At 54.3% G+C, this 22,936-nt stretch overlaps 1 protein-coding gene across 4 annotated transcripts in view; it reads left to right on the forward strand.

The window, feature by feature from the left end:
- Positions 1 to 22,936, forward strand: part of DNAJC13 (DnaJ heat shock protein family (Hsp40) member C13) — a 1,694,551-nt gene that overhangs the window by 1,458,766 nt on the left and 212,849 nt on the right. For all 4 annotated transcript variants that reach the window (XR_015300721.1, XM_086942056.1, XM_086942057.1 and 1 more), the window contains one exon: positions 5,347 to 5,389. Coding sequence is in view for 3 of the 4 variants with exons in the window: in XM_086942056.1 (XP_086798182.1) it covers positions 5,347 to 5,389 (43 nt within the window). In the remaining variant the exon portion in view is untranslated. The remainder of the gene's footprint in view (positions 1 to 5,346; positions 5,390 to 22,936) is intronic.

A 22,936-nucleotide genomic window follows, 5' to 3' on the forward strand; every position in this document is an offset into this window, starting at 1 on the left:
AAGGCACTGGAATGGATCGTCTCCTTCCTCAACGGAAGAACACAGAGAGTCTGCCTGCCACCGTACAAGTCAGAGGCCACCGAAGTCATCTGCGGCGTCCCTCAAGGATCCTCGCTGAGCCCTACCCTCTTCAACGTCTACATGAGCCCCCTCGCGGCCATCGCACGCCAACACAACCTCAACATAATCTCCTACGCCGACGACACCCAGCTGATCCTCTCCCTGACCAACGACCCCGCCGCCGCCAGAGCCAACCTGCACGAAGGGATGAAGGAGGTAGCCGAGTGGATGACGACCAGCCGCCTGAAACTGAACTCAGACAAGACGGAGGTCCTCATCCTGGGCTCCACACCCACCGCCTGGGACGACTCCTGGTGGCCCCCCGCCCTGGGCACCGCACTCAAACCGACAAACCACGCACGCAACCTGGGCTTCATCCTGGACTCCTCCCTCTCCATGACCAGGCAAGTCAACGCCGTCTCCTCAGCATGCTTCAACATCCTGCGCATGCTACGGAAGATCTTCTGGTGGATCCCCACGGAGACCAGGAAGACCGTCACCCAGGCCCTCGTCACCAGCCGACTGGACTACGGCAACGCCCTCTACGCCGGAACCACCGCCAAGCTCCAGAAGAGACTCCAGCGGATCCAGAACGCCTCAGCCAGACTCATCCTCGACATCCCACGAAACAGCCACATCTCCGGACACCTAAGAGACCTTCATTGGCTCCCCGTCAACAAAAGAATCACCTTCCGTCTCCTCACCCACGCACACAAGGCCCTACACGATCAAGGCCCGAGCTACCTCAACACCCGAATCAACTCCTACGCTCCCAAACGTCACCTCCGCTCAGCCAGCCGCGCTCTCGCCACCGTCCCACGCATCCGTAGAGCGACAACAGGAGGAAGGTCCTTCTCCTACCTGGCCGCCAAGACCTGGAACTCCCTCCCAGCCGACCTGCGCCTGACCCAAGACCACCTCTCCTTCAGGAAGAAGCTCAAGACCTGGCTGTTCGAGCAGTAACGGCACCCCCCCCCCCCCTAAGCGCCTTGAGACCCAACGGGTAAGTAGTGCGCTCTATAAATGTCATTGATTGATTGATTGATTGACGCCTGGCGATATTCAAAGGTAAGGAATCTAACACTGACTACAGATATATCGTTACCGAAGGTAAGTAACTTGTGCATTAAGGGTGTGAGTTTCATACAACAGCAGTGCTGTTGGTAGTGCTTTAATTTATATTACACATTTGGCTATCTTTTTCAAAACAATGGTATCAAATCTAAAATTTTCAGGTAAATGCTGTTGAATATATATGATTTTTTTCCATGATTTGCAAGAACGACAATAGCACTGATGATTTTAATATGGTATATTATCATGTATCATATTTAACACACATTGTCTTGTTTTAAAATAATTATGTAATGTAGAGATAATAAATGATGGAAAGGTATGGATTATAGTCCTGGAGAGCTCTCTCTAGATTCTAGTGATACGTTGGCTTTGTGTTTGGTCACCATGTCATCATACCCAATTGTAGCATTGTTGTGCCATTATGCATCAAAACTAGTTACATTTATATTATTGGTATGTGTACTTTGCTTCAGACAGCTCTATGCATATTGTGGGTGCTGTGTCTCAATGCCACAGCCTGGTAGTACTTGGTATACCACCTGGCTGCTCTTGTACAACAGACTTGTAGGATTTGTACAAGTTCCAGAAATGATTTTGTTCAGGATCAAAGTGTTCAAGTTGTGGGGGTGTGGCCAAGCTTCCGACCAAGATGGCCTCACGGCGTTGAAGCTCCGCCAACCAATGCCAGCGCAGTGGCAATTTCCCCCACACATGCGGCATGGACTGATCAAAGCCTTATACCACCGGATCGCTCAGCAAGTGCTGCGCAAGGCAATTCCGGCTGATCGCAGATCAGTGCCTCCGAAATTGGTTTACCTGCGCCCGGAGAGGTCTAAGGCAGAGCTAGTGTCTGCCGTGGCCGGATCCCCTCGCCATATAATGCAGCTGAGGGTTGAATGTGGCCGGAGACTGGTGCCTGACTGGGGTGCCTGACCTACACAGCGGTGAGTGCACCGGGCATGGGTCCACTTTATCGCTCTCCTCCCCAAACCCCCCCCCACACCCCCCCCCCCACACCCCCTCCCCAATCTAATCTTCAAATTCACCGGGACACGGACGCGCTTGGCTGCGCCCGGTCCATCCCGCTCTTTCCGGCCTCGTCCCTTTGGCCCAGGGGGGACAGGTGACCACCCGGTTGCTTGCAGATGTGGAACAGGAGGATAGGCGAGGGTAGAACCACACTCCCTGCACCCGGTTGGGCGACTGATCCGCCGCCCGGCCCACCAAGTGTGCGGCCTACAGACGCCTTGCCCAACGCTTTAGTTATTTGCTGCGACACGAGGCCCACGACCGCCGCTGCCGCTACATACCATCACGTGGCGATGGCGGACATCTGATCCTCGTGCCTGGGCCTCCACGCAGTTGCCTGCACCCCAGGAGACGCCTACCTTAGGTCCTCTGCATTCTCCCATAAGGACCTCATCATTCCTCAGTGCTGGGATTAAAGCTTAGACGAATTTCCGCGCCCCAGTGTGCCAGTCAGCGTGCTCCCCCCTTCAAGGCGCCCACCACTCCCCATATCAGACTGCTCGGGGGAACAGCTCACCTGACCTATCTGTGCTCTGGGCCCTGCCTTTGTTTCTCCCTCTTTACCCGCTGATCTTCTGCCTGCAATCAGTAAAGGGATCGGTTTTTTTTTTTGCCACCGTCCCTATCGTGATACCGCACAGCGGCATGGGCTGCAAAGACCCCAAGCAAAAGAGACTCCCTTTTGAAAAGCTCATTAAGAAAACTCTAGGGGGCATCTCCAGCATGGCAGAGGTTGGACAGGGCGCAGATCACATCGACGAACCCTCCGCTGAATCCACGTCACTTCTGCAGGAGATGAGAGCGGGTTTTAGGGCATTGGATGGGCGATTTGACTCCCTGGATAAGAGTCCAGAGAGCATGGGGGCTAAAATCTAAGTTCACGATCGGCGCCTGGATGTGGCTGAGGTGCGCATTTCCGACATTGAAGATGGCACTGCGCAGTCCCTCAAAAGATTAGAGCGTGTGGAGCGCATCCTCAAGGACGTGGTGATTAAGAACGAGGACCTCGAGGTGCACAGTAGACGGAACAACATATGCATTTTAGGGGTAACGGAGACCACCGCCACTGGCCGCCTTGACCTCTTTGTCGAGGCCTTGCTTGCGGACATGTACAGGAGAGAATCCTTTACCCCTGGGTTTGTATTGGAACGTGCTCACCGCACCCTGGGACTACAGCCCAATCCGTTCTGCCCTCCAAGACCTATCATTGCACGTATCATGAAATTTCGGGACCGTGACACTGCGCTAAGCCTCGTCAGAGAAAGTGGAGACACCACATGGTAGGGCTCTAAGCCAGCGTTACACCTGGATTTCACACTCATCGTGCAAGAGGCCAGTCGAAAATACAGTACGGTTAAGGCTACTCTAAGGAACTTCGGTCTGAGGTATGGCATGCTCTACATTGCAACACTGCGAGGCTCGCATTTTCAACACCCCCACGGAGGTGCAAGAATTCTGCCAAGCACACAAGCAAAACAACAACCAGTCGCTTGCTGATGGGGCCAGATACTCTCCCTCGTGCACCGGCTCCAACGCAAGCATGGACCTTTTTCTAATACAGACACTGGCTGACTTTCTCATACTGTTCATTGTTCCTCAGTTAACTTAACTAGATGGGGATTATAACTCTTGTTAATACGGGTAGGTCCCGGCAGCCGCCATTTTGTTGGACACTGAAAAAGCGTTTGACTACCTAGAGTGGTCCTTTTTTGTGTCCATCATGCGCCGCATGGGAATGCCCCAGGGATGTATTGCCACCACTGAATTATAATACAGCCGCCCCACAGTGAGACTTCTGAACGGTACACTCTCCCGACACTTTTCTCTACCCGCGGTACTCAGCAAGGCTGCCCTCCTGTCTCCATTATTATTCATTCTCGCCATGGACCCCCTAATCCGACATTTTCAGGAGAAGCACCTCAGAGAGGCCTCCAATTCAACACTGGCCTTCACTCTATGCAGACAACACTATTCTTTATGTAAGGGAACCTCATGTTAACTTGGAACCACTTATTAGGGAAATAATAAGATTTAGACAGTATTCTGGCCTGGGGATCAACTGACGCAAGACAGTTATTTCCCCTTAACCCAGAGCACGCTGCAGTGGGAGTGTGAATTCCCCCTTGAATCATACACTGACTCTATTAAGTATTTGGGCATTCATATCCATTTGGACACAGCTCATATTCTCTGGACTTACACGGGGGCTACTCACCAAACTACTGGCCCTCAACTCGAACAAGGTATAGTCCCGACCGGAGCGGGATGATGGGCTTGTGCACCTCAATAACCTGTTTCCAAATGTCTCTAAGCAATCTGCAGAGGTTGTCCGTCTTAATTACGTGCATTTGTTGGGAATTGCCCTTTTATGCGGGGCTGAGGGTTGGGCTGTTGGAGGTGAACATTTTCCTCTTGATGACGTAGACATTCCACTGGGACTGTATTTACAAATGTCAATTTATTTCTTCATTTTCTTTTGTTTCTCATCACATTGAATTGTATATGGTTGACATCATTGCATGATCCAGTTAAATTCAACAATGACAGTGAGAGCTTATATTTGTATTGCTGTAACGTACTAAAATGGTAAATAAAGTTTTTTTTTTTTTTTAAAGTGTACAAGTTTTGTATGTTTTGGTGTACAAACAAATAGTCCATGAATCGTAACATGATGGGTCATTTTAAGTGTCTGATGTAGCAGAACCAATGTTTCTGTAATTTTTCAACTGCCTAGTTTTAACTATATTTTTTCACACTTCTGGTCTTTGTGCTTGGAAACTAAAGGCCTTTCAAATTTCTTTCCTGGAAAGAAATCTACCACCTTCAGACAAGTCGACAATAATGTGAAGTGAACCTGTTACAATCATGCTGTGCAGATTTGTATATCAGTAGCCAACCTACACAATTGTCATTGTTAGCATGTATGCCGTCGCTAGTTTTCTCTTCCTTAATGAGGTATTGTTTTTGCTTTAGGGAGCATCGCTTGTGCATCCAGTGAACAAAGTATTAAACGCTTTGACCTATTCACCATTTGGCAATGCAGATTTCCTCCTTTAAACATTAATTACTACAAAATGTATTCCTGGATTTAGTTGACTGAAAGGATATTCATGTGGCGAACAGAACCTGGAAACCAGTTTTTCTTGATGATCCAGTTTGTTCTTTTCCCTTACTTGACAGGCACTTTAAGCAACAGACGGACAACCCCGATTTGAATTGGAAGGTAAGATTTGAAGCACTGTCATGTTTCAGGCTAGGATTGTTCGTTCATCAAGATGGTCATTGACTGCGTCCCACAGCTAGCCCTTGTGTCAATATTTTATGTTCTGATTACATTTTTAATTGTGGTTAATCTTTAGAAAAATGCTTTAATAAGAACTGACTGAAACATAGGAGTTGGATTGACTATGTTGGGGTGTTCAACCCAATATTATGTAAGTCACACCCAGTAGATCCACCTAGCCTGCAGAGGAAACAAACCCTTTTTGGAGAAAAGTGGAAATGGCAATTACTTTCTCCCCAGTAAGTTGTGCTCTGTTAGACAAGGGAGTGTTAGGAGTAAGAGAAATGTGTCTGTGACTGTATTATCTGCAGCTGATGATAGATGGAGCCCCACCCTTGCACCTTAAAGTCACTATATACAATTATATGATTACTTATCTTTTATTCTGCAGTATTTGCCTACAAATCATACAAAGGCATGGATTTTGTAGAGAATGTGATTGAGCACACATTTGTTAGATTTACCATTCAAATAGCCCACTTTTCTAGGACCTATGCAGTTGCTAATGATAAAAGCTATCATATTTATATGTAGTCAGGCCTGTCTTCCAGGTAACATGCTTTATTGTCACATGAAAGCCCTGCCATATACAACAATGTCTAGAGTCAATGAGCTTAATGGTGTACATTCGCACAATAGCCATCCACAAATTCAGTAAATAATGTAAAATAAACATGTGAGTGTAGTTGGTGTGACTTTGCGATAATGTGAAGAAGTCAGTGAGGGTGTAAGTGGTTTCCTTGCAGTTATTATGCACATGTGATTGCCTCAGACATACGTCAGTTAACACAATAAAACAGTAGTGACCCTTGTAGGATTTTGTTACATCTGAAAGCAACAGGTTAGTATTGGATTCCTTACCTTAGAATATACCCAGGCGTCAGATGGGATCCGGAAACTTTTGCGTAGCAGTACCCTTCCTTGCGCGTCGGTAGGCGTCATCTGCGGCTCCCCGTCCGTCGTTGGCGCCGGGATGACGTCGCCAGAGTACTTAGACGCCGCCCTCGCGCGCTGATGTCGGTTCCTCTTTTTTCCGCGCCAGCAAGCGCCGATCTGGAAAAAGTAGTACTCTTAGTCAATTTTTTACTAACTTTTTCGATCATTTTTGATCATCTTTCGAAGTCACTCAACTCGACGGTGCCGGTAGGGATGCCCGGGTTCAAACCCTGCTTCGATTGCAACCAACGGATGTCGGTTACCGACCCCCATCTCCGGTGCCTTCACTGCCTGTGCCCCGACCACGACGACAAGTCCTGCTCCGACTGCCAAGCCCTGACGTCCTAAGCTAGACGGGAGTGGTCCTGCAATTACTCGAGCTCCGGCAGTCGGCCCCGCGCCGCTCGAGATCCCGGTCCGGAAGGAGGTCGAGGGAGTGGTCGCAAGGCTGGAGTCACCACAGTTCCGGGAATCGTCATCAGTCCTCTGGCTCGAAGTCCTCAGGTAAGAGGCACAAGAAGTCGAAAAGGCGACATTGCTCTTCTGACTCCCCCCGACGCTCACGCGACGCGGCTGGGGGTTCGGGCGACACCACCCACATGGCTCCACAGGCGTCGCGACCTGCTCCATACCCGCCGGTCCCTGGGCAGATCGCGACGCCGGCGGAGATCGAGGCCTTCCTCATGGCCATGAGGTCGCTCACTCTTCCGGCGGGTTCTGCGGCCCGACCGGGTCCCCAAGCGGGCCGGGTGCCTTGGCACCGGCGCCGTCGGGTGCTTCGGCCCCGGCGCCGTCGGCGACTTCGGTCCCAATGCCGCAGGGCCCCGCTGGATCCGGTTCCGGATCCGGGTCGTCGCCGGTCAACCTTACGACCGCGCCGGCCCCCAGGGTATTGCCTCCGGCACCGTCCCAGGATGACGTCTTCCTCGCTCCTACCCTCGATGCGGGTCCAGCGCCGGAGCGGCTCCGCTCAGCGCCGTATTCGACGCAGCTAGGAGATTTTTACTTCTACGACCCAGCCCCATCCTTTGACCCTGAGTATCAGGAGATGGGTGGCGAGGAGGATTGGGAGGGGTCCGAGGACCCTCTGGCACGTGAGTGCCAGTCTTCTCAGGACTGGGCAGGTGAGCTAGGGAAGGCCAGTGGTCTGGACACTTCGCCAGACACTGGTTTTGTCTCCCCTCCTACCGTGGCTACGGAGGAGGGGGCTGTCTATAGTGTGGTGCTGACTCGGGCTGCCAAGGCCTTGGGCCTTGAGCTCCCCGTCGCGGCCTTGTGGACTAACCTCCTCACTGAGGTCCTTAAACCGCAGGCAAGCTCGGCTGAGCCTCTGCTGCCGTTTAATGAGGCCTTGTCGGACGTTCTTCTGGGTACTTGGTCCAAGCCCTCTACAGGTCCGCCTGTAGATAGGAACGTGGCCAGGCGCCACCGCCCGGCTCCAGGAGACCCTTCCTTTCTGTCCACCCACCCCACCCCCGAGAGCCTGGTCATCCAGGCCTCTAACTCCCAGACCGCATTCCCGACGGCTACCCCCGATCGGGAATCCAAGAGGTACGAACAGTATGGTAAAAAGATGTTCTCCTCACTTAGTTTGGTGTTGCGGTCAGTCAACACCGCGTGCCTCTTGGGCCGTTACACCCACTCTCTGTGGACGTGCTGCCACAATGTCCGGAGGGGGTCCGGACTAAACTCACCCAAGCCCTTGTGGAGGGTCGAGATGCGGCACGGTATTCCATCCGGTATGGGCTGGATACCACGGACACGCTGGGCAGAGCGATGGCAACAACAGTGGCAATTCGTTGCCACGCCTGGCTGAGGTCCGCCAACTTTTCGGCTGATGTCCAAAACACCCTTATGGACATAACGTTTGATGGCTGTCGCCTCTTTGGCGACAAGGCAGACAGTGCGCTTGAGCGATTTAAGGACTCCAGGGCTACGGCCAAGTCCTTGGGCCTCTCGGCCCGCGCCAGCAAACTGCTGCCTTTCACTCCTTTCGTAGCCAAGGAAGGGGCGCTCCCACACGTCCTGCCAGCCACGGCCCGCAGACTAACATCCAGCACGGTGGCGGACGTGTTAACCGCCGTGGCGGCGGTCGGGGATAACGGCGAGGTCAGTCCACACCTACCCCTGCAGCATCCGCCTCAAAACTCTCCTAGTCCGAGCTATCTGAAAGAAACATGTTAGTGTTAGATTCCTTACCTTATAATATCCCCAGGCGTCAGTCTGGATCCGGAAACTTTTGCGTAGCAGTACCCTTGCGCGTCGGTAGGCGTCGTCTGCAGGCGTCTCCTGCGGCTCCGCGTCAGTCGTTGGCGTCGTGCGCCGTGATGACGTCGCTGGAGTATATAGACGCCGCCTCCGCGCGCTGACGTCAGTTCTTCTTTTTTCCGCGCCAGTGGACGCAGATCTGAAGAGCGGTACCCGGTCTTTTGACCAAGTTATTTCAACTTATTTCTATCTTTTGTGCCTGGTAGGATGCCCGGTTTCATAAACTGTGACGGTTGTGACCGCACGATGTCGGTCACGGACCATCACCGACTCTGTCTCCGGTGCCTGGGCCCCGACCACGACGTCGACTCCTGCGTCGATTACCGGGCTCTGACTAGCAAGGCTAGGCGGGAGCGGTCCCGCAAGCTGCTCGAGCTCCGGGTGTCGGCCCGCGTCGAGAGAGGTCGCGGTCCGGCCGGAGGTCCAGGGAGCGTTCGAGGGAGCGGTCGCGGAGCCGCGCCGGGCGCTCCGGAAGTCGACATCACTCGTCGAGTTCATCAGGTAAGAAACACAAGAAGTCGGGGCGTCGTCATCGTACCCCCGACTCCCCCCCGACGCTCGCGCGATGCGGCCGGGTGTTCGGGTGAGCCCAACCTCGCGGCTCCGCGAGAGTCGCCGGCGCGGCCTGCCCCATACCCTCAGGTCCCTGGGCAAGGTGCGACGCCTGAGGAGATAGAGGCGTTCCTCTCGGCCATGAGGGCCCTATCTCCTCCGGCGGGTTCCACGGCGCCTACGGGCCCAGTGAACCTGTCCGGGGGCCCTAGCGGTTCAGCTGACCCTACCTCGACGCCGTTGGATGCTCCGACTCCGGCGGCGCCGATCCCGGCGCCGCTAGGGCCTTCGGGGTCGACGCCGGATGGACGTCCGTCCAATCCGGCGCCGATTCCATCGGGGTTGCCCCCGGCGCCGCCTCCGCGCGACGCCGGTTCCTCGGTGCCGGCTTCGGGCGGCACTGGGGCTCCGGCGCCGTCCCCATACCCTCACCGAATCCGGACGCGGAGTCGGACCAGCGTCGCCCGACGCCGGGATCGACGCCGAAGGGGCCTGTCGACCCCGTGGAGCCGGTCTACATGGTTGACACCGACTATGGTGATGATGTAGAGTACGGTGAGGGCTGGGAGGGGTCTGAGGACCCTCTGTCACGTGAGTGTCAGTATGACATGGACTGGACAGGTGATTTGGGGGACGCCAGTGGTTTGGATGACTCTCCTAACCCTGGTTTTATCTCTCCTCCTTCCGTGGCATCGGAGGAGGGAGCTGCCTATTCAGTGGTGTTGATGAGGGCTGCCAAGGCCTTAAACCTTGAGCTCTCCGTCGCGGCCGTGAGGCCTAACATCCTCACTGAGGTCTTCAAACCGCGGTCATGCCCACAGGAGCCTCTGCTGCCGTTTAACGAAGCCTTATCAGACGTTCTGTTGGGCACTTGGTCCAGGCCCTCTTCAGGTGCGCCTGTTGATCGGAACGTGGCCAGACGCCACCGTCCTTGTTCGGACGACCCCAAGTTCCTGTCCACCCACCCCACCCCTGAGAGCCTGGTGATCCAGGCCTCTACCTCCCAGTCCGCATTTTATTTATTTATTTATTTATTTTATGTAGTTTGTAGAGCGCACAGCTACCCCCGAAGGGGTGTCCCGGCGCTAGAACCTGAACCTCCATAGGAGAGGAGAGGAGCAAGAAGGGAAATCAGCGGAGTAAATCAGAGTCCAGAGGAGAGCCAAGTTTTGAGTCTGGCTCGGAAGATGGATTCGGAGGGACAGAATCTAAGATCGACTGGCAGAGCGTTCCACAGTTTTGCCGCAATGACACTGAACCCTCTGCCACCCATTCTGGATAGTCTGAAACGGGGAGAGATCAGAAGGCGGAGGTCATTGGATCTCAAAGATCTGATGGAACGGGATATTGAGACACGTTTTTTCAGGTAGTTTGGTCCGCGATCGTTGATGGCTCGGTAAGTCAGGGTGAGGATCTTGAACTGGATACGGCTGGCCATAGGTAGCCAGTGCAGTTCCTTACGATATGCGGTTACTGATTGACGGTAGGGAACATTGCCAATCAGTCTGGCCGCCGCATTCTGAACAATCTGCAGCCGGTCAATCAAGTATTGGGGGGCACCAGCATAGAGGCTATTAGCATAGTCCAGGTGGGACGTGATGAGGGCATGGGTAACTGTACGGCGGGAATCCAGAGGGAGATAGGGGAGTATCTTTCTAATCATGCGCAACTTCAGGAAGCAAGCAGAGGTCACTTTATTAATCTGAGTCTTGCATGAGAGGGAGTCGTCAAACTGGAAACCCAGGTTGCGGGCCGAGTGGACGGGAGAGGGAGCGGGATCAAGTGCCGCGGGCCACCACCAGGAGGAGGGAATGGAGTTTTTCTGGTTAAAAAACAGCACCTCTGTCTTGTCTGCATTGAGTCTTAGATGGTTTTCAGACATCCAGCCACTGATGTTGTTGAGGCACAGGCGGAAGTTGGAGAACGCGGAGTCAGAGTGGTCTCTGAAAGAGAACACTAGCTGGGTATCATCAGCATAGGAGACCACCCTGACTCCGTAGGACTCCACCACGCCGGCCAGTGGGGCAAGATAGATGTTAAAAAACAGAGGGCTGAGGGCAGAGCCCTGTGGCACACCGCAAGACAGGGGTTTTTCCTCCGATTTAAAAGGCCGCAACAATACCCTCTGACTTCTTCCTGAGAGGAAGGACTCGATCCAGCTAAAGGCAGTGCCGCCAATGCCAATCTGTTTTAGTCGGTCAAGGAGGATGGGGTGGGAGACCGTATCAAATGCAGCGGACAGGTCGAGGAGGACTAGCATGGCCTCCTCGCCCCTGTCCACGCATTCCCGAATTGTCTCCGATACATCCAGCAAAGCCGTCTCTGTGCTGTATCCCGCCCGAAATCCAGATTGTGAGTCGTGCAGTAGTGAGTTGCTTTCCAAGTACTCCGTGAGTTGCAGCTGCACGGCTTTTTCCAAGACCTTTGCGGGTTTGGGGAGAAGGGAAATGGGGCGGTAGTTGGAGAAAACAGTGGGATCAGCATCTGCCTTTTTTAGGATGGGTATCACCAAGGCCTCCTTCCAAGTGGTAGGGAAAAAGCCATGGTGCAGGGAGGCGTTCCAGATGGTGAGGAAAGAGTCGGCTAACGAGGGGGCCAGCTCTCCCATGAGTTTGGCAGGGACAGGGTCAGAGGGTGCACCAGACTTGCAGTGGATGAGTAGTCTGATGGCATCCTCCTGGGTGAGTTTATTAAAGGCGAGGAAGGACGGAGAAGCAGGGGGACTTGTGGATGGAGGCCGGGATATTGGCCCTTTAGGGAAGGAGATACATAGCTTGATGATTTTTTCAAGGAAGAAATCTGAAAGTCCCTCGCACAGGGTCTGACTAGCTGAATTCTGAGTGGCCCTGGCCGGAGGATTGATGAAATCTTTAACGATGTTGAAGAGTTTTTGGCCTTGGCAATTTGAAGCGAGAAATGATCTTTCATGGTGATTTTTTTATGTTTGAGAAATTTTTTCAGGGCAGCTTTGTAGGTAAGCTTACCTTCAGGGTCATAATTTAGTCTCCACTTCCGTTCGAGTGCTTTGCATCTGCTTTTTTCCTCACGGAGAGGGGTGGAGAACCAGGGAGCGGAGGGGCGAGATCTAGTGGAGGCAATGATTTTCTGGGGAGCAATGTAGTCGATAGCATTGATGAGGGCAGCATTCCCGTCGGCCCCGCCCGATCGGGAATCCAAGAGGTATGACCAATATGGCAAGAAGGTCTTCTCGTCCCTGAGTTTAGGACTGCGGTCTTGCAACACCGCTTGCCTCTTGGGCCGCTACACCCACTCTGTGTGGGACACGGTCGCGGAACTGCTGCCAGAATGCCCCATGGAGGTGCGGGCTAAACTCGGCAAAGCTGTTGCTGAAGGCCGAGATGCAGCTAGATATTCTATTCGATGTGGTCTCGATACGACCGACTCGCTAGGCAGAGCGATGTCCACGACGGTGGCGATTCGTCGCCACGCCTGTTTGAGATCCGCCAACTTCTCGGCAGATGTCCAAAACACATTGATGGACATGCCGTTCGATGGCTGTCATCTGTTTGGTGACAAGGCGGACCACGCGCTGGAACGCTTCAAGGACTCCAGGGTCACGGCAAAGTCCTTGGGTCTCTCGACCCAGCGCCAGCAAACGGGTTCGTTTCGCTCCTTTCGTGGCCACGGAAGGGGCGCCCCCACACGTGCTGCCAGCCACGCACCGCAGCAATCACTTCAACGCGGTGGCGGCCGTGGAAACCGCCGTGGAGGCGGTCGGGGACAGCGGCGGGGTCAGACCACATCTCCCCCCGCAGCATCTGCCTCAAAATCCTCCTAGTCTGTGCTTTCAGGCCCACGTGACGCCAGTGGGTGGCAGGGTTCGCCATCGCCACGCCCGCTGGCGCACGATCACATCGGACAGGTGGGTGCTGCAAATCGTCCGAAGGGGCTACTCCCTCCCCTTCGAGACACCTCCTCCAGCCATGCCACCGCAGAACCACCGTGTGTCGGGGGACCACTTGCAACTTCTGCAGGAGGAAGTTACGGCCCTCTTGGCCAAGGGGGCCATCGAGCGCGTTCCTGGGCCAGAAGTAGGACGTGGTTGCTATTCCCACTACTTTCTGGTACCCAAGAAGGACAAAGGGGGCCTACGTCCTATCTTGGATCTAAGGAACGTCAACGGCTTCCTCCGGAAGGAGAAGTTCAAGATGTTGACTTTGGCTCAGGTCTTGGCTGCCCTAGACCCGCAAGACTGGATGGTAGCGTTGGACTTGCAGGATGCGTATTTTCACATCCCCGTCCTGCCGGCCCACCGGCGTTACCTGCGGTTCACGGTAGGCCAGGAGCACTTTCAGTTTATCGTGCTCCCCTTCGGCCTTACCAGCACCCCACGGGTGTTCACAAAGGTGTTGGCGGTGGTCGCAGCCCATCTGCGCAGGTTAGGGGTTTCAGTCTTCCCCTACCTAGACGACTGGTTGTTGAAGGCGGGCTCGCCCCAGACAGTCGTCCACCACCTCCAGATGACGGCAGACCTCTTGCACGACCTGGGGTTCTCCATCAATGTGCCGAAATCACACCTGTGTCCCTCTCAGAAGCTCCTTTTCATCGGAGCGGTTCTGGACTCAGCGCAGTTTCGGGTTTATCCTCCGGAACGGCGGATCCGGGATATTCAGGCGTTGATTCCCATCTTTCAGCCGCTATCCCGGTTTCGGTCAGGTTGACGCTGCGGCTGCTGGGGCTGATGGCTTCCTGCATCCTTCTGGTGCATCACGCCCGGTGGCGGATGCGGGCTCTGCAGTGGGACCTGAAGTTTCAGTGGGCCCAGCATCAGGGCAACTTGTCCGACCACGTCTTGATCTCGGAGGGCACTGCGAGACAACTGCAGTGGTGGCTTACGGACCGCGATTGGGTCAGGGGCAAGTCCCTCTCCCTTCCCCAACCGGAGCACGTTGTCGTGACGGACGCGTCCCTCCAGGGCTGGGGAGGCCACTTGGGAGAGGCGGAGATCAGAGGCATCTGGTCTCCGGCGGAGTCCCGGCTCCATATCAACCTGTTGGAGCTACGGGTGATTCGTCTAGCACTGAAGGCATTCCTCCCCTTTGTCAACGGGAGTGTAGTGCAGGTGTTCACGGACAACACCACCGCCATGTGGTACTGCAACAAACAAGGCGGGGTGGGGTCGTGCACCCTTTGCCAGGAGGCTCTGCGCCTCTGGCAGTGGCTGGAACGTCAGGGTGTGACTCTGACGGTTCAACACCTGGCAGGTTCTCTGAACGCCAGGGCGGACGAACTCAGCCGTCGGTGCTCGATGGATCACGAATGGCGTCTGAACTCGGACGTGGCGCAAGGCCTCTTTCGGAAATGGGGAGAGCCTTGGTTAGATCTATTCGCCACAGAAGAGAACGCGCAATGTCATCAGTTCTGCGCGTTGGAGTTTCCAAGACGGCACTCGCACGGCGACGCCTTTCGGCGCGAGTGGAGTTGCGGTCTGTTATACGCCTTTCCGCCTATACCACTTCTGCCCAGAGTGCTGAAGAAGATCAGGCACGACCGGGCCCAAGTTATCCTTGTGGCTCCGGACTGGGCTCGAAGGTACCGGTATCCCGAGCTACTCAGCATGTCAGTCGGTCCCCCGATCCGCCTGCCTCTTCAGGAGGACCTTCTGTCGCAGCAACAGGGGTCGGTCCTCCACCCGAACCTGTCCAGTCTCCACCTCCATGCTTGGAGATTGAGCGGCGGCAGTTGAGGCCATTTGACTTGCCTCCTGAAGTCTGTAATGTAATTCTGGCAGCCAGGCGTCCCTCCACGAAATCGGTATACGCCTGTCGGTGGAACAAGTTTGTGGCATGGTGCACAGCAAAGGCTGTGGATCCTCTTTCTGCCCCTCTCTCCGAGGTTCTTCTGTTCCTTCTCTCTCTTGCCCAGCAGGGCTCTGCTCTGGGCACTATCAAGGGCTACCTTTCTGCCCTTTCAGCCTTTCTTAGGCTTCCTGATCAGCCTTCTTTGTTCAAGTCCCCGATTGTAACGAGATTCTTGAAGGGCATCACACACATGTATCCACCTGTTCCGTTTGTGATTCCTCAGTGGGACTTGAACCTGGTTCTAACCTTTTTAATGTGTGCTCCCTTTGAGCCCCTTCATTCTTGCCCTCTCCGTCTCCTGACTTTAAAGACGGCTTTCCTGGTTGCCATCACCTCTGCCAGGAGGGTGAGTGAGCTCCAGGCTCTTTCTGTCAAACCTCCTTTCTTGTCCATCCATCCTGACCAGGTGGTTCTGAGGACTAGACCTTCTTTCCTGCCCAAAGTAGTTTCTGCTTTCCATATCGGGCAGTCCATCACCCTCCCTTCCTTCTTCCCGCCTCCGCATCCTTCAAAGGATGAAGAGCGGCTCCATCGTCTGGACCCAAAACGTGCGCTTTCATTTTACATGGATCGCACACGCCAGTTCCGGGTGGATGACCAACTGTATGTTGGCTACGTGGGTGCGAAGAAGGGACGGGCGGTACATAAACGGACCATCTCACGGTGGGTCGTTCTCTGCATCAAAGCGTGCTACTCTTTGGCTCGGAAGGAGCCTCCTGTTGGGCTGAGGGCCCATTCCACTCGGGCCACGGCGGCTACTACTGCCCTGGGCCGGGGAGTCCCCTTGCAGGACATTTGCCAAGCGGCTACATGGGCCTCGCTGCACACCTTTGCGAGGCACTACTGCCTGGACAGTCAAGTCCGGAGGGATGGCTTCTTTGGCCGTTCTGTCCTCCAGGACTTTCTGGTGTAGGAATGTATTGGTTCGCAGACCCACCACCGGGGTTGGTATTGCTGGGGTATCTATTCTAAGGTAAGGAATCTAACACTAACGTGTTTCTTTCAGATGAACAAGTTACTTACCTTCGGTAACGATATATCTGTAAGAAACATTAGTTAGTGTTAGATTCCTTACCGAACCCACCCATCCTCCCCGTTCTGCGAACTGATACCTAGGGTTAAGGTCATCCCTTTCAGGGCCCTAGTTTCAAAAGGCACCAGTGTTGGTTCTCTCATGGCTCTGCGTCTTCTGGCGCGGAAAAGCTGTGTACAAAGAACTGACGTCAGCGCGCGGAGGTGGCGTCTATATACTCCAGCGACGTCATCACGGCGCACGACGCCAACGACGGACGCGGAGCCGCAGGAGACGCCTGCAGACGACGCCTACCGACGCGCAAGGGTACTGCTACGCAAAAGTTTCCGGATCCAGACTGACGCCTGGGGATATTCTAAGGTAAGGAATCTAACACTAACTAATGTTTCTTACAGATATATCGTTACCGAAGGTAAGTAACTTGTTCTTCAGGCCCATGTGACGCCAGTGGGGGGCAGGGTTCGCCATCACCTCCTCCACTGGCGCACTGTCACATCGGACAGGTGGGTACTGCAAATCGTCTGAAGGGGCTACTCCCTCCCCTTCAAGGCCATGCCACCGCAGTACCACCGCGTGTCGGGGGATCACTTGAGTCTTCTGCAAGAGGAAGTTACGGCCCTCTTGACCAAGGGGGCCATCGAGCGCGTTCCTGGGCCAGAAGTAGGGTGTGGTTGTTACTCCCACTACTTTCTGTTTCCCAAGAAGGACCTGCGGAACGTCAACGGCTTCCTCCAGAAGAAGAAGTTCAAGATGCTGACACTGTCTCAGGTCTTAGCCGCCCTGGACCCGGGAGACTGGATGGTAGCGTTGGACTTGAACAACGCTTATTTTCACTTCATGCCGGGCCACCGGCTCTACCTGCGGTTCACGGTAGGTCACAAGCATTTTCAGTTTACCCTGCTCCCCTTCGGCCTTACCAGCTCCCCACGGGTGTTCACGAAAGTGATGGCGGTGGTCGCAGCTCATCTGTGCAGGTTAGGGGTTTCAGTCTTCCCCTACCTCGACGACTGGTTGTTGAAAGCAGGCTCGCCCCAGACAGTCGTCAGCCACCTCCAGACTACGGCCGACCTCCTGCACCTGCTGGGGTACTCTATCAATGTGCCGAAGTCACACCTGTGTCCCTCTCAGAAGCTCCTCTTTATCGGAGCAGTTCTCGGCACGGTTTCGGGTTTATCCTCTCGAATAGCGGGTTCAGGATATTCAGGCTCTGGTTCCAATCTTTCAGCCTTTATCCCGAGACTCGGTCAGGTTGACGCTGCGGCTTCTGGGGCTGATGGCCTCCTGCATCCTTCTGGTGCACCACGCCCGGTGGGGGATGCGGGCTCTGCAGTGGGACCTGAAGTTTCAGTGGGCCCAGCATCAGAGCAACCTGTTCGACCACGTCCTGATCTCGGAGGGCGCTGCGAGACAGTTGCAGTGGTGGCTCACGGACCGCGATTGGGTCTGCGGCAGTTCCCTCTCCCTACCACAACCGGAGCATGTAGTTGTGAGGGACGCGTCCCTCCAAGGTTGGGGGGGCGGAGATCAGAGGCCTCTCGTCTCCGGCGGAGTGCCGGTTTCATATCAACCTTCTGGAGCTGCGGGTGATTCGTCTTGCACTGAAGGCATTCCTCCCCTCTGTCCGGGTGAGTGTAGTGCAGGTGTTCACTGACAACACCACCGCCATGTGGTACTCCAACAAACAGGGCGGGGTGGGGTCGTGGACCCTCTGCCAGGAGGCTGTACGCCTCTGGCAGTGGCTGGAACATCAGGGAGTGACCCTGGTGGGTCAACACCTGGCAGGTTCACTGAATGCCAGGGCGGACAAACTCAGCCGCCGGTGCATGATGGATCACGAATGGCGTCTGAACTCGAACTTGGCACAAGGTCTCTTTCTGCAGTGTGGAGAGCCTTGGATAGATCTATTCGCCACCGAAGAGAACGCGCAATGTGATCAGTTCTGTGCGTTGGAATTTCCAAGGCGGCACTCAGAGACGCTTTTCGTTGCGAGTGGAGTTGCGGTCTATTTTACGCCTTTCCGCCTATACCACTTCTGCCCAGAGTGCTGAGGAAGATGAAGCGCGACCGGGCCCAAGTCATTCTTGTAGCTCCGGACTGGGCACGAAGGTACTGGTATCCCATGCTACTCAGCATGTCTCTCGATCCCCCGATTTGTCTTCCTCTTCAGGAGGACCTTCTGTCGCAGCAGCAGGGGACGGTCCTCCACCCGAACCTGTCCAGTCTCCACCTCCATGTGTGGAGATTAAGCAGCGACAGTTGAGGCCATTTGACTTGCCTCCTGAAGTCTGCAATGTAATTCTGGCAGCCAGGCATCCCTCCACGAAGTCGGTATATGCCTGCAGGTGGAACAAATTTGTGGCATGGTGCACAGCAAAGGCTGTGGATCCTCTCTCTGCACCCCTTTCTGAGGTTCTCCTCTTTCTTCTTTCTCTTGCCCAGCAGGGCTCTGCTCTGGGCACTATCAAGGGCTATCTTTCTGCCCTTTCCGACTTCTTAAGGCTACCTGATCAGCCTCCTTTGTTCAAGTCCCCAATTGTAAATAGGTTCTTGAAGGGCATCACTCATATGTTTCCCCCTGTTCCTTTCGTGATGCCTCAGTGGGACTTGAACCTGGTTCTGACTTACCTGATGTGCGCTCCCTTTGAGCCAATTCATAACTGTCCTCTTTGTCTTCTTACCCTTAAGACTGCTTTCCCGGTTGCCATCACCTCTGCCAGTAGAGTGAGTGAGCTCCAGGCTCTTTCATCTAAGCCTCCCTTTCTTTCCCTCCATCCGGACAAAGTTGTGTTGCGGACGCGACCCTCTGTCCTGCCCAAGGTAGTCACGGCCTTCCACATCGGGCAGTCCATCACCTTGCCCACCTTCTTTCCGCCTCCGCACCCCTCAAAAGAGGAAGAGCGGCTCCACCGTCTGGAGCCAAAACGTGCGCCTTCATACTATCTGGATCAAACACACACCAGTTCCGGGTGGATGACCAACTCTTTGCTGGTTACGTGGGCGCCAAGAAGGGACAGGCAGTGCACAAACGAACCATCTCTCGGTGGGTTGTCTTGTGTATCAAGGCATGCTATTCTTTGGCTAAAAAGGAGCCTCCTGTTGGGGTGAGGGCCCATTCCACTCGGGCCACGGCGGCTACTACTGCCCTGGGCCGGACAGTCCCCTTGCAGGACATCTGTCAGGCAGCTGCGTGGGCCTCGCTGCACATGTTCGCAAGACACTACTGCCTGGACAGCCAAGTCCGGAGAGATGGCTTCTTAGGCCGTTCCGTTCTCCAGGACTTTCTGGAGTGATCATTGGTTCACAGACCCACCACTGGGGTTGGTATTGCTGGGGTATCTATCTAAGGTAAGCAATCTAATACTAACCTGTTTCTTTCAGATGCACAAGTTACTTACCTTCGGTAACAATATATCTGTAAGAAACAGTAGTTAGTATTAGATTCCTTACCGCCCCACCCATCCTCCCCGTTCTGCGAACCGATATCTAGGGTTTAGGTCATCCCCTTTCAGGGCCCTAGCTTCATGGCACCAGTGTTGGTTTTTATCATGGCTCTGCGTTTCTGGCATGGAAAAGCTGTGTATAAGAACTGACATCAGCGCACTAGGGTGGCATATAAGTACTCCGGCGATGTCATCCCGACGCCGACGACGGACGCAGAGACGCAGACGACGCCTACTGACTCGTAAGGGTACTGCTACGCAAACGTTTCCGGGTCCAGTCTGACTCTTGGGGATATTCTAAGGTAAGGAATCTAATACTAACTACTGTTTCTTACAGATATATCGTTACCGAAGGTAAGTAACTTTTGCGATAGTCATAAACCAGCTCATAACTATATTTCACTGTATGTATGTGTATCTGATAGAAAATACTACCCTCAGATTCCTTCACGTAGAATTATCCCCAGGCGTAAGACTGGATCCGAAAACTTTTTTGCCACAGTATGCCAACTCCGCCCAGGCGTAGTCCGCGTACGTGATGTCAGCGAGGTCACATAAGACCCGCCCCGGAGCGCTTACGTCAGTTTTTTTCCTTTTCCGCGTGCAACCCGGATCTGGTCCTTGCTACGGGCATGTTTCCGATCGTTTTTTCTCCATTCTTTTGGTGGAACAGTGTGCGAATGCCTTCGAGCTTCAAAACTTGTATGTTATGTGGGTGTCTTATGTCGGCGACGGATCCACACCTCATTTTTATGTGGTGTCTGTGGGAGGATCATGGCACCACAGACTGCGAGGCCTGTCAGCAGTTGAAGCCAAAGTCGCGGCGGGAGTGCCATATGAAACTCCTCTCTCGGCTGAGGTCATCGTCCGCGCCCTTCTCTGATGTCACGTGAGCGTCGCTCCCCAGTGGATAAGTGTCGCAGTTTGTCCCTGGGGTCCGGCCTTCTGGGGGCAGGGACTCTTCGCGGGGGGATGCGGCCCGCGTGTCGTCCTATCTACCGTTTCCTGGTGTTGAGGCATCGAGAGTCCAAATGCAAACATACGCGTCGGTCTTGCAGGCCTCATTAGTGTCTCCCCCTCCTTCCCCTCCTGGGACGTCTGCAAACCCCTCGTCTCGCGGAGGGCCCTCTGCGGTGCCGCCGGTGGCTTCGGCCCAGGCGCCGACTGGTTCGGATCCAGGCTTGGAAGACATAGTGCTGTTGGGTTGCGGCTCCTCTGGGGCAACTCCTTCAGACCAGGGCGTCTCTGCCTCGCCGCAAACTCCTGCGGCAGTCCCTGTGGTGTCGCGGGAGGTCACCGGGGCCCGGGTCGCATCCCCGATCCCCTGTCGGTCCTTTGACAAGGTGGTCCTGTCTAAGGCCGAGGTGACACCACTACGGCGCCGGCAGCTGCTGGACCGTGAGTAGCCACAGGGGTCGGTGCGCCCTCCTCCTCCCGCTCTGGGTCGTGGCCGGATGCATACCCCTCGCCCCTCTCTGGGCTCCTCTCGTTCCTGCCCACAGGTGGCTGCCTCGACGGACGGCGAGCCAGAGGTTGAATCGTCCCTGGTACTGCCTCATGGGTTGCCGAGCGATCTGCGCCTCATTCTGGGTCGTGGCTGGCGGAGGGCTTTGTGCCACTCCCCGAGCCCGTCTCGTTGCCCCGCGCAGGTGGCTACCTCGACATGGTCGGTCGGCGCTGCCCCGGGACCGGTTCGACTCCAGCTCTGCTCTGATCTCCGCTCCTGTCTCGGATGTGGGGTCCAGCGATATATCGCATAGTACTTTTTCTCTTCTTATAGCCCTGAATAGTCACGGGTTAAATCCTATGTGACTAAATACATGTCGGCTGATTTTTCTTTCTTTACCCATTTCAAGAACGTGATAAAAATTCAACATAAAGAACTTTCTGGTGTCGACCTTCATGTTATTTCACAGGAAGTACTATAACTGTGGGTTGTAACTCTAAACCCAAATACTCTGAACGTGTGCCCGGGACTTGGTTCTAATTTACAGTGTGGGTCTGCACCCACACACCCTCAGGGTTTTTTGCTTCCGTTTGTTTCCCCTGACCTGGCAGCACCGTAACTATTCCTTTGCATCCCATACTCTACTGCGAATCTGCTTGAGTGCCATTTTTTCCTGTCCTAATCAAAACCCTCCACAGAAGGTGTGTGACTTTGATGGATGTTTTGGCCCCCTCCCACAATGCACAGTGTTGAGAATTTTGCTCCTTGGTGTGTCTTGGATACATTTCGCCTTCTGTGGGACTCCGATCTCCTTCATGTGGTTCTGCCTCTTCCAATGCTTCCCCAATTTCTGAAGAATGTCAGGTCATGAGGCTCAGCTTATCTTATCTGAAAGAAACAGGTTAGTGTTAGATTCCTAACCTTAGAATATCCCCAGGCGTCAGACTGGATCCGGAAAGTTTTGCTTAGCTGTACCCCTGCGCGTCGGTAGGAGTCGTCTGCGGCTCCGCGTCCGGCATCGGAGGGCTTTGTGCCACTCCCCGAGCCCGTCTCGTTGCCCCGCGCAGGTGGCTACCTCGACATGGTCGGTCGGCGCTGCCCCGGGACCGGTTCGACTCCAGCTCTGCTCTGATCTCCGCTCCTGTCTCGGATGTGGGGTCCAGCGATATATCGCATAGTACTTTTTCTCTTCTTATAGCCCTGAATAGTCACGGGTTAAATCCTATGTGACGAAATACATGTCGGCTGATTTTTCTTTCTTTACCCATTTCAAGAACGTGATAAAAATTCAACATAAAGAACTTTCTGGTGTCGACCTTCATGTTATTTCACAGGAAGTACTATAACTGTGGGTTGTAACTCTAAACCCAAATACTCTGAACGTGTGCCCGGGACTTGGTTCTAATTTACAGTGTGGGTCTGCACCCACACACCCTCAGGGTTTTTTGCTTCCGTTTGTTTCCCCTGACCTGGCAGCACCGTAACTATTCCTTTGCATCCCATACTCTACTGCGAATCTGCTTGAGTGCCATTTTTCCTGTCCTAATCAAAACCCTCCACAGAAGGTGTGTGACTTTGATGGATGTTTTGGCCCCCTCCCACAATGCACAGTGTTGAGAATTTTGCTCCTTGGTGTGTCTTGGATACATTTCGCCTTCTGTGGGACTCCGATCTCCTTCATGTGGTTCTGCCTCTTCCAATGCTTCCCCAATTTCTGAAGAATGTCAGGTCATGAGGCTCAGCTTATCTTATCTGAAAGAAACAGGTTAGTGTTAGATTCCTAACCTTAGAATATCCCCAGGCGTCAGACTGGATCCGGAAAGTTTTGCTTAGCTGTACCCCTGCGCGTCGGTAGGAGTCGTCTGCGGCTCCGCGTCCGGCATTGTGGGCGCCGGGATGACGTCATCTGAGTACTTAGATGCCGCCCTCGCTCACTGACGTCAGTTCTTCTTTTACCTGCCCCAGCAAGAGCAGATCCTTGAAGAGCAG

The sequence above is a fragment of the Lissotriton vulgaris genome, chromosome 10, assembly GCF_964263255.1.
Source record: "Lissotriton vulgaris chromosome 10, aLisVul1.2, whole genome shotgun sequence".
NCBI lineage: Eukaryota > Metazoa > Chordata > Amphibia > Caudata > Salamandridae > Lissotriton > Lissotriton vulgaris.